Source organism: Schistocerca piceifrons, chromosome 3 (assembly GCF_021461385.2).
Source record: "Schistocerca piceifrons isolate TAMUIC-IGC-003096 chromosome 3, iqSchPice1.1, whole genome shotgun sequence".
In the NCBI taxonomy this organism is placed as follows: Eukaryota; Metazoa; Arthropoda; class Insecta; order Orthoptera; family Acrididae; genus Schistocerca; species Schistocerca piceifrons.
The window spans coordinates 335,341,642-335,359,090 of NC_060140.1; the positions used below are offsets into that span (position 1 = coordinate 335,341,642).

A 17,449-nucleotide genomic window follows, 5' to 3' on the forward strand; every position below is an offset into this window, starting at 1 on the left:
ATGTTAGGCAGATCATATAAAATAAATGATAAACCATTGGGACTCACTGCAATGTTGTAGGAAGTTTACCCTTGACCCTCTCACATTGGGTCATTTCAGGAAATAAATTTAGTGATGAAAACGAGCATTCTCTGCCATGGGGTACTATGAATGCATAGTTTTTGTGTGCCTATTCAGGCAAAAGTAAATTTTTTTGAGGTTTATTCAGTTCATAGGAATCCACATTATACATTTTAGAACAGATGAAATAAATGAATGCTTTCTGAGATGTTTCTCCATGGTATAAATTCCTGCAGTTAAAAAATAGGAACAGATTGCATCTGAAAGCATGACAGCAGAGTTGGTGGTGCAATCTTAATTTCTCACTGACACAATTTTCTTATTTAGGTTTCTACATATTCTTTTCTCAATCTAGATTTTAAGACTCAAGAAAATGTTATGAGACGAGGAGAAGATGGGGGAGAATTGGAAAGACGGTAAACAATAATGGGAGAAATAAACAAAATAGTTGCTAGAAAAGTCACTAGCATGTATCTGTTGTGACCTAGGTACACTGCTGAATCAAGTTACACTGTACGTGAAACTTTCACATCCAGAATTCTGAGGACTGGTTCTGTAGTGAAGGAGCTGCCAACAACACAGACATCATGTTGCCAGCAACATAAAGTGCTAGTGTATCGTGTGTTAATAGTGTCACTCTCTTTAAATCTGTTATTCTCAGTGGTATCTCTATGCTTATCATACCAAAACAGAAATCTGTACAGTGGATATTTATATTCAGTATATGACATGAGTTTCCTCAGAGGTTTCTGCTGTTGATGAAATATGTGGGGCTAGATTAGGTAGTAGCACAAGAAAGTATATAGAACAAATTTAACAGTAGTAGTAGTCAGAAAGATATGAATCTTATGACAAGTAAATGGGGATGGGGTACACATTCAGACAAATATGATACAAGGGTGTCAGAAAGTTACTTTACGTGATGTTTGAAAAATTGTCAACAACACATTGTGTAGACTACATTTTGTGACTTGAGTATAGGAAATCATTTTTTTGGCAGAGAAGTTCAGTACTGTAGTCCAGAGAAGTATAGTATTATGTGCCAAAGTGCACACATTTGTTGTATGGTTATCATCATTATTTCTTTTGCTGAACTTCCTGTCTTGTTGCATGTAGTAGTAATAGTAGTATGGTATTCTGCCTTACGGCAAGTCTTGTCATGGAATAAGCCTCTTCCACTTTTGTCTGCCCATAGCCAGTCTTTTCATTTCTGAATATTTGCCTCCTTTGATATGTCCAGCATTTGATATCTTCTTTTTCCTCTTCCCCTTTTTCCCTCCACCATTCCATTGCATGTATGGAACTATATTTTTAATCAAATTATTTACTAATTTTTGAAGTCTTGTAAATGGCTAGTGATGGTAACTATTATGCTAATTGTAATCCATAGATCAATTTTTGCTTGTGTTCGTATTTTAAACTAATGTGATCTTGTGCAAAGTTAATAGCAACTTATTTGTTTTATAGACAGTGGAAAACCAAACACTACTATGTAACCAAGGAGCAATTCCTATTTTAGCATCACTGCTGTGTTCTCCACATTACAAAGTGCAGATGCCAAGCCTTAGCTGTTTGGCCAACATGTGTTTCAAAAATCAGAAAGTTTCTGCTATTGTAGCAACAACAAGGTAATTTTTGCTACAGCTAAGGATTATTATTATTGCTCTTGTTGTTGTTGTTGTTGTTACTATTACTACTGATTTTACTCATTGATGTTATTTTCTCAACTACTATAGAATACATCTCAGAATAAAATTCCATCGTAAGTCGCACATTTAGGAAATGTATTTCATTTTACCACTTTCAACACATTAATCTATCATCTTCAGAAGCTGAACATTGTTGTAGCAGATGTCAGTATTTTCTTTGCAGAAGCATAATGCCATGACATGTCAAAAAATTCACTTATTTTATGTGTTCGCTATAAACTCTTATTGATAATTTATAGTGAGTGAATCATGTTTATGTACACAGTCAAGAATTATGTACTGTATATAAATGTGATTGATTCACTGTAAGACTGTGATGCTTCTGTGATGAAGATACTGACATCTGCTAAATCAATATTAAGCTTCTGAAGAGAGACAGACAGATCTGTTGAAGCCAATGAAACAAAATAAATTTCCTGGTTGTACAACTGATGACTGTTCCATCCTGAAATAATAATAAGTATTTATATATATGGAAACATTCCATGTGGGAAAAATATATCTAAAAAAAAGATGATGTGACTTACCAAACAAAAGTGCTGGCAGGTCAATAGACATACAAACATACACACAAAATTCAAGCTTTCGCAACAAATGGTTGCTTCATCAGGAAAGAGGGAAGGAGAGGGAAAGACGAAAGGATGTGGGTTTTAAGGGAGAGGGTAAGGAGTCATTCCAATCCCAGTAGCGGAAAGACTTACCTTAGAGGGAAAAAAGGACAGGTATACACTCGCAGCGCGCGCTCGCGCGCGCACACACACACACACACACACACACACACACACACACACACACCCTTCCGCACATACACAGACACAAGCAGACATTTGTAAAGACATTTGGCCTTTATAAATGTCTGCTTGTGTGTGTGTGTGTGTGGGCGCGCGCGCGCGCGTGCGAGCGAGTGTATACCTGTCCTTTTTTCCCCCTAAGGTGAGTCTTTCCGCTCCCAGGATTGGAATGACTCCTTACCCTCTCCCTTAAAACCCACATCCTTTCGTCTTTCCCTCTCCTTCCCTCTTTCCTCATGAAGCAACCGTTTGTTGCGAAAGCTTGAATTTTGTGTGTATGTTTGTGTTTGTTTGTGTGTCTATATATATATATATATATATATATATATATATATATATATATATATATATATATATATATACAGCAACAAACTGTTCACTCGCATGAATGGACACAGGCAGACAGTGTTTGTTGGTAATGAGGATCACCCTGTGGCTAAACATGCCTTGGTGCACGGCCAGCACATCTTGGCACAGTGTTACACCATCCGGGTTATCTGGATACTTCCCACCAACACCAACCTATCCGAACTCCGGAGATGGGAACTTGCTCTTCAATATATCCTCTCTTCCCGTTACCCACCAGGCCTCAATCTCCACTAATTTCAAGTTGTTGGTATGTCTGACCTTCAAAAGTGAAGAAGTTGTGGGTCAGGATGAAGCTGGCTAAGGTAATGAGGAAAGAGGTTTTAGGTAGGGTGGCAGGTGGTCGGCGTGAAAGGAAATGCTCCATCGCAGCGAGGCCCTGGACGTGCGGAATATTTGTGTATAAGGACGTGGCATCAATGGTTACAAGGATGGTTTCCGGGGGTAACAGATTGGGTAAGGATTCCAGGCGTTCAAGGAAGTGGTTGGTGTCTTTGATGAAGGATGGGAGACTGCATGTAATGGGTTGAAGGTGTTGATCTACGTAGGCAGAGATATGTTCTGTGGGGGCTTGGCAACCAGCTACAATGGGATGGCAGGGATGATTGGGTTTGTGGATTTTAGGAAGAAGGTAAAAGGTAGGGGTGCGGGGTGTCGGTGGGGTCAGGAGGTTGATGGAGTCAGGTGAAAGGTTTTGTAGGGGGCCTAAGGTTCTGAGGATTCCTTGAAGCTCTGCCTGGACATCAGGAATGGGATTACCTTGGCAAACTTTGTATGTAGTGTTGTCTGAAAGCTGACGCAGTCCCTCAGCCACATACTCCCGACGATCAAGTACCACGGTCGTGGAACCCTTGTCCGCCGGAAGAATGACGATGGATCGGTCAGCCTTCAGATCACGGATAGCCTGGGCTTCAGCAGTGGTGATGTTGGGAGTAGGATTAAGGTTTTTTAAGAAGGACTTAGAGGCAAGGCTGGAAGTCAGAAATTCCTGGAAGGTTTAGCGAGGGTGATTTTGAGGAATAGCAGCTGGGCCCCGCTGTGACGGAGGACGGAACTGTTCCAGGCAGGGTTCAATTTGGATAGTGTCTTGGGGAGTTGGATCATTAGGAGTAGGATTAGGATCATTTTTCTTCGTGGCAAAGTGATATTTCCAGCAGAGAGTACGGGTGTAGGACAGTAAATCTTTGACAAGTGCTGTTTGGTTGAATCTGGGAGTGGGGCTGAAGGTGAGGCCTTTGGATAGGACAGAGGTTTCGGATTGGGAGAGAGGTTTGGAGGAAAGGTTAACTACTGAATTAGGGTGTTGTGGTTCCAGATTGTGTTGATTGGAATTTTGAGGTTTTGGGGGGAGTGGAGCTGGAAGTGGGAGATTGAGTAGATGGGAGAGACTGGGTCTGTGTGCAATGAGAGGAGGTTGAGGTTTGCTGGAAAGGTTGTGAAGGGTGAGTTGTCTTTCCGGAGGTGGGAAAGGTTGTGAAGGGTGAGTGAGTTGCCTGTCCCTCTCCAATCTCCCAATTTATATATACACAGTGTGAGTCACCTAAAGTTACCTCTGGATATATTTCATAAACCACATCAAATACTGACGAATCGATTCCACAGACCGAACGTGAGGAGAGGGGCTAGTGTAATTGGTTAATACAAACCATAAAAAAATGCACGGAAGTATGTTTTTTAACACAAACCTACGTTTTTTTAAATGGATCCCCGTTAGTTTTGTTAGCACATCTGAACATATAAACAAATACGTAATCAGTGTCATTTGTTGCATTGTAAAATGTTAATTACATCCGGAGATATTGTAACCTAAAGTTGACGCTTGAGTACCACTCCTCCGCTGTTCGATCGTGTGTATCAGAGAACACCGAATTACGTAGGGATCCAAAGGGAATGGTGATGGACCTTAGGTACAGGAGAGACTGGAACAGCACATTACATCCACATGTTAACACCTTTTTATTGGTCTTTTTCACTGACGCACATGTACATTACCATGAGGGGTGAGGTACGCGTTCACACGTGGTTTCTGTTTTCAGTTACAGAGTGGAATAGAGTGTGTCCCGACATGTCAGGCCAATAGATGTTCAATGTGGTGGCCATCTTTTGCTGCACACAATTGCAATCTCTGGCGTAATGAATGTCATACACGCCGCAGTACATCTGGTGTAATGTCACCGCAGGCTGCCACAATACGTTGTTTCATATCCTCTGGGGTTGTAGGCCCATCATGGTACACATTCTCCTTTAACGTACCCCACAAAAAGAAGTCCAGAGGTGTAAGATCAGGAGAACAGGCTGGCCAATTTATGCGTCCTCCACGTCCTATGAAACGCCCGTCGAACATGTACCTCACCCCTCATGGTAATGTACAACTGCGTCAGTGAAAAAGACCAATAAAAAGGTGTTAGCATGTGGACGTAATGTGCTGTTTGTCTCTTCTGTACCTAAGGTCCATCACCGTTCCCTTTGGATCCCTACATAATTCGGTGCTCTTCCGATACACGCGATCGAACAGCGGAGGAGTGGTACTCAAGCGTCAACTTTAGGTTACAATATCTCCGGATGTAATTAACATTTTACAATGCAACAAACGGCACTGATTACGTATTTGTTTATATGTTCAGATGTGCTAACAAAACTAACGGGGTTCCATTTAAAAAAACGTAGGTTTGTGTTAAAAAACATACTTCCGTGCATTTTTTTATGGTTTGTATTAACCAATTACACTAGCCCCTCTCCTCACGTTCGGTCTGTGGAATCGATCCGTCAGTATTTGATGTGGTTTACGAAATATATCCAGCAGTAATGTTAGGTGACTCACCCTGTATAATTGGTGCTTCTTGCCCAGTGCATGTTCTGTGATTTTCTTTGTGGTCAATGGCACAAATGTCGGTCTATGAACATTTCATTTATGTAACATTTGCGACTCCTGTACTCTTTATTTTTGCTAATATTATCTGCAGACACTATGCTAAACGTAATTGTATTTAACACCAACTCTCCACCATCCCCACCCCTTTACCTCCTGGATCCCAACTCATCACTGTCGATGTCACCTCCCTATATACCAACTTCCCTCATGCCCATGGTTTTACCGCTGTTGAACACCACTTTTCCCGACGTCCTTCAGACTCTGAACCCACTACTTCATTCCTCATACACCTAACTCATTTTATCCTGACCCACAACTACTTCTCATTTGAAGGGAAGGTATATAAACAAATCTGTGGCACAGCCATGGGCACCTGCATGGCATCCTCCTATGCCAACCTTTCTATGCCCCATCTAGAGCAGACCTTCCTAGCCTCCAAAAACGCCAAACTCCTTGTCTGTTTCAGATTCATTGATACTATCTTCATGATCTGGATTCAGGGTCAAGACACACTATCTTTGTTCCTACACAATCTCAACACCTTCTCTCCCATCCACTTCACGTGGTCCTCCTGATGACTCCATCCACATCTCTGTCCACATTAAACCCACCAACCACCAACAGTACCAGATTTTGACAGCTGTCATCCCTTTCACACCAAAAAATCCCTCCCGTATAGCCTGGCTATCCAGGCACGGCGTATCTGCAGTCGCAAAAAACTCTCTTGCTCAGTATGCTGAGGGTCTCACGAAGGCCTTCACTAACAGACACTGTCCCCCAGATCTAGTCCACAAACAGATCTCGCGTGCCATTTCTCCTCACACCCCAATCATCCCACCACGCTCAAGAGCCAGCCACAAAGGAGTGTTCCATTCATTACCCAGTACTACCCTTGACTGGAACAACTGAACCATATCCTTCACCATGGCTTGGATTACCTATCACTGTGTCTTTAAATGAGGGACATTCTACCTGAGATACTTCCCACCCCTCCTCAAGTGGTGTTCTGTTGCCCACCCAGCCTCCACAACATCCTAGTCCATCCCTATGCCACTCCAAATTTTAACCCTTTGCCACAAGAATCATACCCCTGTGGAAGACCCAGGTACAAAACTTGTCCAATCCACCCACCCAGCACTTCCTATTCCAGTCCTGTCACAGGTTTATCATACCCCATCAGCACTCGGGCCACCTGTGAAAGCAGCCATGTCATTTACCAGCTCTGCTGCAATCATTGCACAGCTTTTTATGTTGATGTGACTACCAACCAGCTGTCCATCAGGCTGAATGGCCATCACCAAACTGTGCCCAAGAGCAAACTAGATCACCATGTGGCGCAGCATGCAGCTGAACATCACACACTTTATTTAAATGGCTGCTTCATTACTCAAGTGAACTGGATCCTTCCCTCCACCACCAGCTTTTCTGAACTGTGCAGATGGGAGTTACCCTTAAAACACATTCTCTGTGCCTGTAATTATCCTGGCCTCAACTTACAGTATCATACTGTCCCCACACACCTCCCCTCAACAGTTTCCAACCCCCTCTATCCTGTCATTCCATCTCCTACTCTGTGTATTTGCAGCCCTCTACCAGCGCATCTGCTCGTTTTTACCCATTCTTCTTCTTCTTCTCTCTCTCTCTCTCTCTCTCTCTCTCTCTCTCTCTCTCTCTCTCTCTCTCTCAAGTGTCACAGCCATCTTGAAGACATGCTGTGATGGTGCTACTCACGGGAACAGGTTGAACTAATTTTGAAAACAAGCGGGAAGGATGTAGCTACACACTGTAAAACTTTCACACATGCAGAATGAAAACTGTATTTTTACAAAAATAGTGTGCATTTCGTTTGGAGTGACCCTCATACATTACTGTGAATGGTTCAGCTGTTAGTAGCCATTTTTTTAAATGTTCATACTCCCTTTATAATCATTTGTGGCCCATTTTGATAATTTTTAGTGAGGTGGCAGGTCTTCATCTGAGTATATCATAATTTCAGCATCAAGAGACAGTTTAGTTTCTGACAGTGATAAAATGAATATGCAAGTTGTAGTACATTATGACAGATGTTTGAAGTGGTGACCCTTAACATAATGGAATTTAGTAGTATGAGGGTACCCTTTGGGGCCACACCACTTCTGGGCACACCACTGGTGTCTGCCCTTATAGGTGTATGTGGGTTATTCAGCACCATGTATGTTGGCAGTGGGTGTACCAGCAGTGGAGTTGTATGGTGTTGATGTCCTAGGCACCAATTTGTCAAATGTGGTTGAAGAAGTACAATGGGTGTTTGAGTAGGCGCCGGAACACCTGCTCCATGTTCAGTATTCACTAGTATCTAATGTTGTATTGAAGCTTCTGTGTGGATGTGCTTATCCTTAAACGTATATGTAAACAATTCTCTTAATGATGGTAATGGGCATACTCTATTTGCAGAAAAGTGCTGTGGAAGTAGTATGCTAATATACTTGGCAGAAATTTAGTGAATAAAGTGAGATAAATCCTGCCAACATGAGTGTAATGGCTTCTGTAGTTATTGCCTAAGAATGTTTGGTAACATGGACTTCACTGTGTCTAGGTCAGGCCAACTGAGACATTTGCGATTTCACTTTCAGTCTAGATTCTTTGGCAGTACTACCTCCACAAGGTCCCACTCAGCTGCTGCTTAATTTTGTTACAGATGGCTAGTGGCTAAAGGTGTTACATTTTGGGTATTTGTCTCCTTCAGTGGGCTAATGTTTGATGGTTAGTTTCTGATGCAGCACATGTGGCTGTTAGTGAGTCACTCCTGGCTTGATTACCAGCGGTCTGATTGACTGCTTACAGACAAAAAGACTACTTTTGACTATGACTTGTTTAGCTAAAGGTATTGCTTAAGACAATCTTCAGCCAATAGAATATGACAAAAGAGAAGAAAAGAACATTATGAATTTTGATCTACAGTTTTTGTCTGCATGTTTTTGTTTTAGCAGCTTTACATGTAATTGAAGATAAGATATTTGTGATGTGTGAATGACATTGTGGATTATCAGCTTTTGTCTTATGCATTTGTGTTTTTTGATCTTATTTCAATAGTTATGGTGGCAAATCAGTGCCAGACATCTTGGTGTCATTAATGGCAAGAGACAAGCCGAGTGAGATGCAAATGGCAGCTGCTAGATGTATAACATATATGCACAGAGCTGGTGCAATTAGTGCAGAAGACCCCAAGATACTATACAAAACACTTCCATGTTTGGTAAGACAACACTTATCTATGTTTATTATTATTTGTGTTGTGTCCCATATCTTCTATTGTAATAAAAAATGTTTCATTAGTACACATGTTCGTACATTACACTGACATAGATTTGTGTTTGTAATGCAGAAACAGGGCCTATCTTGATTTGCTTATTGTTTCAGGCATTATTTTTTTTACCATCGTGGCACAGTATAAGACATGTCACCTGCTTTTAGGAAGTAATATGCTCTTAGGACAAAGGAAAATGATGCACAATGAAGGAGTTATCCAAATGGAATGGAAATCAATAAATGTGACAAACAAATGATTACAATTTCAGAAATACGATGATATATTCAAGAGAAAGAGTTTCACTAATGGAGCAAATCAATAATGTGTTGACCCATCTCTGTCACTTATGTGAACAGTTATTCAGCTTGGCATTGATTGCTGGAGTTGTTGGATGTTCTCCTGGGGGATATCGTGCCAAATTCTGTGCAATTCGTGACATGTTGTTGTTGTAGTCTTCAGTCCTGACATAGATTGCCAAAATCCAAAGTGGACCAGCACGTTATTGACTTGCTCAATTTGTGAAGGTCTTTGTCTTGAATAAATGAACCAGTTTTTCTGAAATTTTAATCATTTGTTTGTCTGTACATGTACATCACATCTACCAATTTGCGTCCCATTTGGATAATGTTGTCATTGCACGTTTTCTTCTTCTTCTTCTCCCCTTCTCTCCCTCTCCCTCTCCCTCCCTCTCCCTCTCCCTCTCCCTCTCCCCTTCTACCCTCCCTCCCCCTCCCCCCTTCTCCCTTCTCTCTCCCTTCCTTCCCCTCCCCCTCCTCCATCACTCCCCCTCCTCCATCCCTCCCCCTCCTCCATCCCTCTCCCCCTCCTCCATCCCTCTCCTCCTCCTCCATCCCTCTCCCCCTCCCCTCCCTCTCCCCCTCCCTCTCTCTTCCTCCTCCCCCTCTCCATGTATCTCTCCCCCTCCCTCCCCCTCCTCATCTCCCTTCCCCCTCCCCCTCCCCCTCTCCCTCCCCCTCTCCCTGCCCCCTCCCCTCTCCCTCCCTCTTCCCCCTGTCCCTCTTCCCCCTGTCCCTCTTCCCCCTCTCCTTCCCTCCCCTCTCCCTCTTCTCCCTCTCCCCCCTCTCCTTCCCTCCCCTCTCCCTCTCCCCCTCTCCTTCCCTCCCCTCTCCCTCTCTCTCCCCCCCCTCTCTCTCTCTCCCCCTCACTCCCCCTCTCTCTCTCCCCCTCTCTCTCTCCCCCTCTCTCTCTCCCCCTCTCTCTCCCTCCCTCTCCCTCTCTCCCCCCCTCCCCCAAGAGTGTATATCCATGTGAGGCTGGATAGGGCAGGAGTTGGACAATGGGCAGACAAGTAGGAACAAAAGTTTAGCTGGCAAAGGAGGGGGAGAGAGAGAGTTTGTGTTCTTATGTGTGCTTGAGACAACCACTAACCAGATCAGATTAAGTAGCTTGTTACAATGTGTAGGAATAATTTACCTTGCTTGTGATCGAAGCAGGGGCCAGCAATATTGGTATTATAGATATCTACTTGCTACAGTCAGCAATCAAGATCTTGACTGATGATGAGATAATGCTCCCCAGTCTGTAGCCTGTAAACAAGAATATGAATCTAGGCAGTTTTTTTATGGTGTGAGATTAGAAAGTGTCCCAAACAGACATTGAAACATCTCATTATTTTCACGATGATTTATATTGTTGGTGTTTTATGAGAGTCCTTTCATGTTTTTTTCCAGTTCATTTTAATTTTTGTTTTTTATCTTCCCACAATTGGTTATGAAAGTCATTGAAATGTATTTCTGTTTCTGCTAGCTCTCATTCCAAATGATTTTTAGTTCTACCACCATCAAACTACTATTTTCGTGCACTAACCTTGCTGCAGTCTGGTATTTAGTCCTGTAATCTTTGTTTTATATCTTTGCCATCTTATTTTTCTTTCTTAAGAGTTTTCTGTAGCACCAAAGAATAGACAGATTTATTCATGAGGGAAAAAAATCGTGAATCATATTTATTACTTTCTTATGGCCATTGAAGATACCTCCATTGTCTGTATAAAAAATAAATGTGTTTTACTTCTGAAAATAGAGTTGCTATGACTTGCATTCTGTCCTAGGTGAGGTTGTGTAAGAAAGATCGTCCAAACACAGAACGTGTGCTGGCAGCTGAGACATTGGCATACTTAACAGAGGTGGACACAGAATTACAGAGATTGGCCTCAATCTCAAATCATCTTGTTTCAACACTGGCTGAGTTGTTACGCTATCAGCCAGACACCAATGGCCTCAGCCCATCACGCACTGAACAAGAGATGCGTGTAGCTCAGGACATGAAACATGCAGCATTCAGGGTACGTTTAAAAAGGTTTTGTATTTGAAATTCAGCAAGTTTAATTGTTTTTCATCAGTAGCACAACTGAAAATAGATATGTATGCCACTATTGTAGATGCAGAATTCCAATCAATTCTTTTCTCTCAAATGTGTTACAGTATATAAAACTGTACATATATAATCCATTTATTTACTCATTTAATTTCTAAACCTGTGATTAACATACAGTCTAAGAACACAGTTTTATGAATTTATGGCAAATGAACAGAGAATAATGGGAATGTGTTACTACAGCACAATGTCACCAGTGAATAGAAGCGAAACACTTTAAGTCTCTGTATGTCCATTTTTTTAGCGATGGTCACGGGACTCGGCTGTTCGATTGATGATGTCAAATTAAATTCTTTTCAGCCATCAATTTTCAAACTTATTTTATTATACAACCAGTTTCGGCACTTTATTGTGCCATCTCAAGGCCCCTGACCAATGTGTAGGAATAATCTACCTTGCTTGTGATCGAAGCAGGGGCCAGCAATATTGGTATTATAGATATCTACTTGCTACAGTGACCAGTTCAGACATCACCCGCTGACAGTCCATTAAGTTGGGTGATAACAGCACTGGAGGTGTGGACCACTGTAGAACAGTTGTTGCAGTCTGTGGAACAGTTTTAGGGTGATATATGTCAGGTAACCATGACTCCGAGTGTTGAGATACCTAGTGCCATGCAAACTCTGTTTTTGCTCTGCCTAGTTCTAATGTATATGAAGCCTGTCTGCAACTTTACATGTCTTCTTTGTGGTAAGTAGCAATCTATGTGTATCTTTCCCTACATTGTTAAATTTCCAAAAGAATTATATGCACTTTCACGATATCTGTTTCTGACGTGTCAACTGTGCAATCCAAGTAAATGCAGTGATGTCATTGAAAGTGTATTCATTTATATTCGGTTAATTGTAATATCCATTGTTAGTTTATCAGAAAACTCACATTGAAACAAAGTAAAGACAGTTCTGTTAAATAAGCAGAACAAAGTTTGGTATCTGACTCCTATGCCTCACACAGTGAAGAAGAGTAACTTTTATGAGACCACTTTACAGCTTCATTTATTTTTAAGCATTGCTGTCTTACCACAAGGCACAGTCACCCATTAAACATTAATTATTTTGCTGCAAGAGTGCAATGATTATGTGTGAAAGTCACAAATGTACTGACTGTGTGCTGAAAGTAGATATCACTTTGTGTGCTATATATAGATATTACTAGGTATTACAACTGTGGAAAACCTTGGCTGAATGTCTTAGATTTCCTTCTGTTGTAAAGAAAAACTGTAATATGGGTTCTGTGACGTAAAAAATTAAGGAAAAAAAAAACACCTGCCCACCCACCTGCTTATGGTGCCACTACTACAGCTGTGAGATGACAGCCTTTGTACTCTTAGAATGTATTCAGCAGTGAAACATTAGTGGCAAATGAAAGTTGTGTGCCAGGCCAAAATTTGGACCTGACTGTAGCCTTTTGTATGTTCAATCTTACTTATTGCACTAATGAACTCAGAGTCTGATTGTTGGCAGTGTTTAGAAAGACACAATGAATTCAGTTCTCTTACTGTGTTTACTTCCATGTCCACACCTGGACTGATTGCCACTCAGTGACATTTTTTCTTTTGCTTACTGCCAGCATTTATTGTAACTCCTGTTGGAGTGCATCACCATATTTTCTACTAACAAATTATTTGAAATCTCTTGAAGTTTTATTTCTTCTTTATAATAGTGTGTTCGGCCTTGGTGTCATGCGGGCTGTTTGTGACTGTGCAATTGTACTGTGACTAATTTTGATATTCTGCCATTGTCAGTTTTGTTGTTACTACATTTTGACAACACAAACCATCTGATTCATTGAAACTAACCAATAAAATAAAATCAATATCATTCCTTCTATAATTTCATATCAAATGAACATACATAGCTTTTACTATGTAGTAATTACAGAGATCAACATTCAGTAGTATATCGACAAGGAGTATTAGCACACTGAAAGTGGTATTCATCACCTTAACAATGATCATCTGCAGTAATGACAAAAGTGAAGGATTCAGTTCATTACTTTGTGCAGCAAAACACAAAGAAAATTTAAACATAGACTGAATCTGGCTGTGAAAGGAGTTCACAACAGTAATATCATTTTACTAAATGATTTTTCAGGCATTTGCTTCACTGGGAGCAAATGATGAGGATATACGAAAGAAAATTATTGATACAGACAATCTTATGGACCACATAGTGAGTGGACTTCAAGATCCATGCCCAAAAGTACGACTGGCAGCTGTCAGGTGTCTGCATTCCTTGTCACGCTCTGTACAGCAGCTGCGAACAACATTCCAGGTATTTTATTGTATTTTGATTTCCTGTCTTTTCTCATGTTGCTACCATGGCAATTTTGCCCAGCGGTCAGTTGAATGCCATAGTATTATGGCAACATTGTCACTTAATGAAAATGAATAGACTGAGGATGAACACTTTTTGTGATAGTATTTTAGTTTGTGTGACGCTGTGTAATTTTATACATCCAACATTTGTAATACAGGAATATTTGAAGAAAGGCTTGTGTCGTTTGTACTCATCGTCAATTTTGACCATATCTTGTGGATTTCATGTATGTATTTTCGCATTTGATACAGTCTTGTTATGGGTGAACATTTTTGCCTGGTTCCTTTTGCATTAAAGCATTAGCAGGGAAATCACAGACTGCCTTCCAGTGTGGAAACTAAGAACAGCATTTGCTGTTCTTCAGCACTTTCAGGCCTAGCATCTGCACATTCAGTCGGTAATAAGAGTTATGCATCCGGACTTAAATTTTCATGCCTAAAAATGATTTTTTTGGCAAAGTTGTGCAGTGATGATTATGTAAACTAAAGGGCTTGTGCACAGGCTATGCTGGAAGTGTGATTTATTAGATTTGTCTGCTTTAATTGATAACAAATATACTTCCAGATTATCCTGAACTCTGCCAGGACCTTCAAACTGTTTGCTGAAAATACTGGGTGTTGTGGTGATTAATCCAGTTTTAAGAACAAATGAAATTTTTGGAATGCTCTAGGCAATAATTCTGACAAACTATAACAAAGAAAAAATGATACTGTGGTACGACGTCAATTTGTTAGGATCATTGGTCTGTTCTTTCCCAAGAGAATGATCATGCAGTGACAATGAACAAAGATTGCTGTATTGGGATTTTTAGCCACTAATACGCTGCAAACTATCATGTGTGATTCCAACTAGAGAGCAGAATTAAACATACAACTAGGTTTCAGTTAAAATTATGAACCACCAGTTTCTGAACATGTTACGTCCCATTGTGACAACATCTGTATTCTGCTACTCCACATGACCGGGTTGGTAATACATGTGTTTCCATGTATCCTGCTTCTCCACTTGTCAAGGGTGGTAATATATGTTTTCTATACACACTTCCACAGCAAATAATCTCGGACATCTTTTGCTGTAAAGATATTTAAAGAAATGGTGTATGTTACCAAACCCCAAGTCCTACCCATTGAAGAAACTGAAGGAGAAAATTCATTGCATGATTAATGTGATACATCAAATACAGACAAATTTATTACATGGAATACTTCTGTGAGTATGTTTCCATAACAATGAATAGTTCATCCATTTATCTTAAAAAATAAATAAAGATGGATTGCAAAACACTCTCTCTCATTACATCTAATACTTCCATGAGTATGGTGAAGTTCTTGGGCTTCCAGCCAGGTGGCAGTATCTACAAACTGTTTGAAGACACCACCACCCAGCTGGAAGCCCAAGAACTCTTCACCAGCTGTATACGCCAGGAAAGCATATGTTCACATTCCATGAGTATGTTTGCATAGCAATTTATTTTGCAGTTTTGCTGGCTTGCAAAACTCTCCCTCTCCTTTGTGTATGTGTGTGTGTGTGTGTGTGTGTGTGTGTGTGTGTGTGTGTGTGTGTGTGTGTGTGTGTGTGTGTGTGTGTGTGTGTGTGTGTAAGGGGGGGGGGGGAGGGGGCGTGCACGCTTATACATGCATGCACACGTGTGTGTATGTGCACTTATTGCAAATGGGGCTAACCTTAACTGGCAATTCATTTCTATATGCCTGTCTGCTCAATGATTTATCTGTTGGATTAGGACTGATATGTTCTTATATAGATGATCATTATCCAGCCTATATTTTCTGTTGCTCTATTTCCATAAATGTCCTCTGTAATATACACTGATCAGTTAGAACATTGTCACAACTGAATTAGTATCATGTATCGCCCATTACAGCACAAAAAACTGTAACAATAATGGCATCAGTTCTACAAGTTCTCTATATGGCCAATTGCAGTTATACTTGCTGTCCAATTAATACATTTGCTGTATGATTACTAGCAGGTGGGTTACAGGATTGCAGCTAGCTAGTAAGCTGTGTGTGTTTTATAGAGCTGATATTCATCAAATTTGTGGTCTAAAACATCAAGTGGTGCTCAGTTGCCAAGCTCCTCTAACCAGAGAAGCATTATTCTGGCCTTGTTGGATAGCCAGTGTCCCCAGTGAAAAAAATATGAAAGTGATCATCAATAATACTGACACAATTTCAGTTATGATGACGCCTTCTGGAACAATCACATATCCAAGGAAAGCCCATTTGTAATACTTCCACAACAAACACCACCATCTTGTGCATTTTCTGTTATATTTATGTCAAGGTACAATTAAGCTACATGTCCATTTTGAATGGTCTTGAGACCAAGTACTAGTCCATCCACCCGAGAGTCAATATTGGTGAAATTAATTTCAAAACTGTGTGGTGACCTCACCACAGTGGGTTTTCATGTGATGGTCTCCAGACTGTGTCCATCCACTAGATAGTATTTGTGGCCACTAGTTGACACTTTTCAAAGTGTATTTGTTTGGGGGAAAACATGTAGCCACTGCTGTGTTGGTACTATTTGTTTTGAAAGAAAACATGTGAATGGAAAAGACTGAGGACAATATGCTGACTATGAATTTAAATCAGATATATGTTTGTATGACATGAAACTACTACAGTCTGATTAAAATTAGTTAATGAGTGACAACAGGGTGTGAATTCAATTGCAGTGTTTAAGTTACAGAACATTGACAGCAGTCAATTTAACTGTCACTGGCTGCAGTGGAAACATATGTGACAATTTCCAAATAATGAGTAGTTTTAATCAATGAGTATACATGAAAGTATAAGCAGGTAACATTATTGTGGAGAATATTTGATTATAATTCAGAATTTTATCTGACAGTTTCAGAGTACTTCTTAAGACAAAGCTCTTAAACTCAGATATGGTGTCAAACATTGCACTAGCAGTATGTGGCTACTACAAATTTGTATTGTTGCAGAATAATGCCACATTTTTGGCTAGTAATATGGCTGATTATGAACAAGGCACAAGCTGAAAAATGGTACCTGGTCTTTAGGATGATGAAGTAAACACATGAAGTCCATTACAAGAGGAAAAAGAAATAATGAAATAAGACACAATGAAATAAGATACACTCTGGATCAGTTTCTTTATGATTGATTTGGATCTGATGAATACCCCATTTTCAGATCTAAAGAAGGAGGAAGGGTGGTGGGGGTGGGTGAAGAAAATGGTGGATAGCCAAAGTTATAATTTATAGTTTATGTATATAAAGGTTAGGGTCTGGATTCTGTGTGGTAGTGGGAGGGAGTTTTGGAGGGTGGGGTAGGAGGTGGGATCCCTACTGTGGAAACACCTTTTCAACACCTACTCTACCAATCAGACTCAACCAAAGACCAATGTTGAACCCTGCCTGTTTCAGTCCACTCCTCTATCTAACCATGATCCAGCCCCACTGCCCCCAAATCACCCGTTAACTTTCCGGAATGTCCTAACCTCGAACCTTGCCTTGCCATCATTCCCCATATCCCTCAACATACAAACTAACCTTACATCCACAGAAAGAACCACAGTCCACTATCTAAAAACTGAGGATGACCTTATGATCCTACCTGCAGACAAAGGCTCCACCACCTTGCAGGACTCCTCCAGCTGTC

General features: G+C 40.8%; 1 protein-coding gene across 1 annotated transcript in view; it reads left to right on the forward strand.

The window, feature by feature from the left end:
• Positions 1–17,449, forward strand: part of LOC124787732 (armadillo repeat-containing protein 8-like) — a 122,448-nt gene that overhangs the window by 13,221 nt on the left and 91,778 nt on the right. The window contains exons 5-8 of the mRNA XM_047254580.1: positions 1,528–1,688; positions 8,871–9,033; positions 11,156–11,389; positions 13,575–13,754. Of these exons, the coding sequence (XP_047110536.1) occupies positions 1,528–1,688; positions 8,871–9,033; positions 11,156–11,389; positions 13,575–13,754 (738 nt within the window). The remainder of the gene's footprint in view (positions 1–1,527; positions 1,689–8,870; positions 9,034–11,155; positions 11,390–13,574; positions 13,755–17,449) is intronic.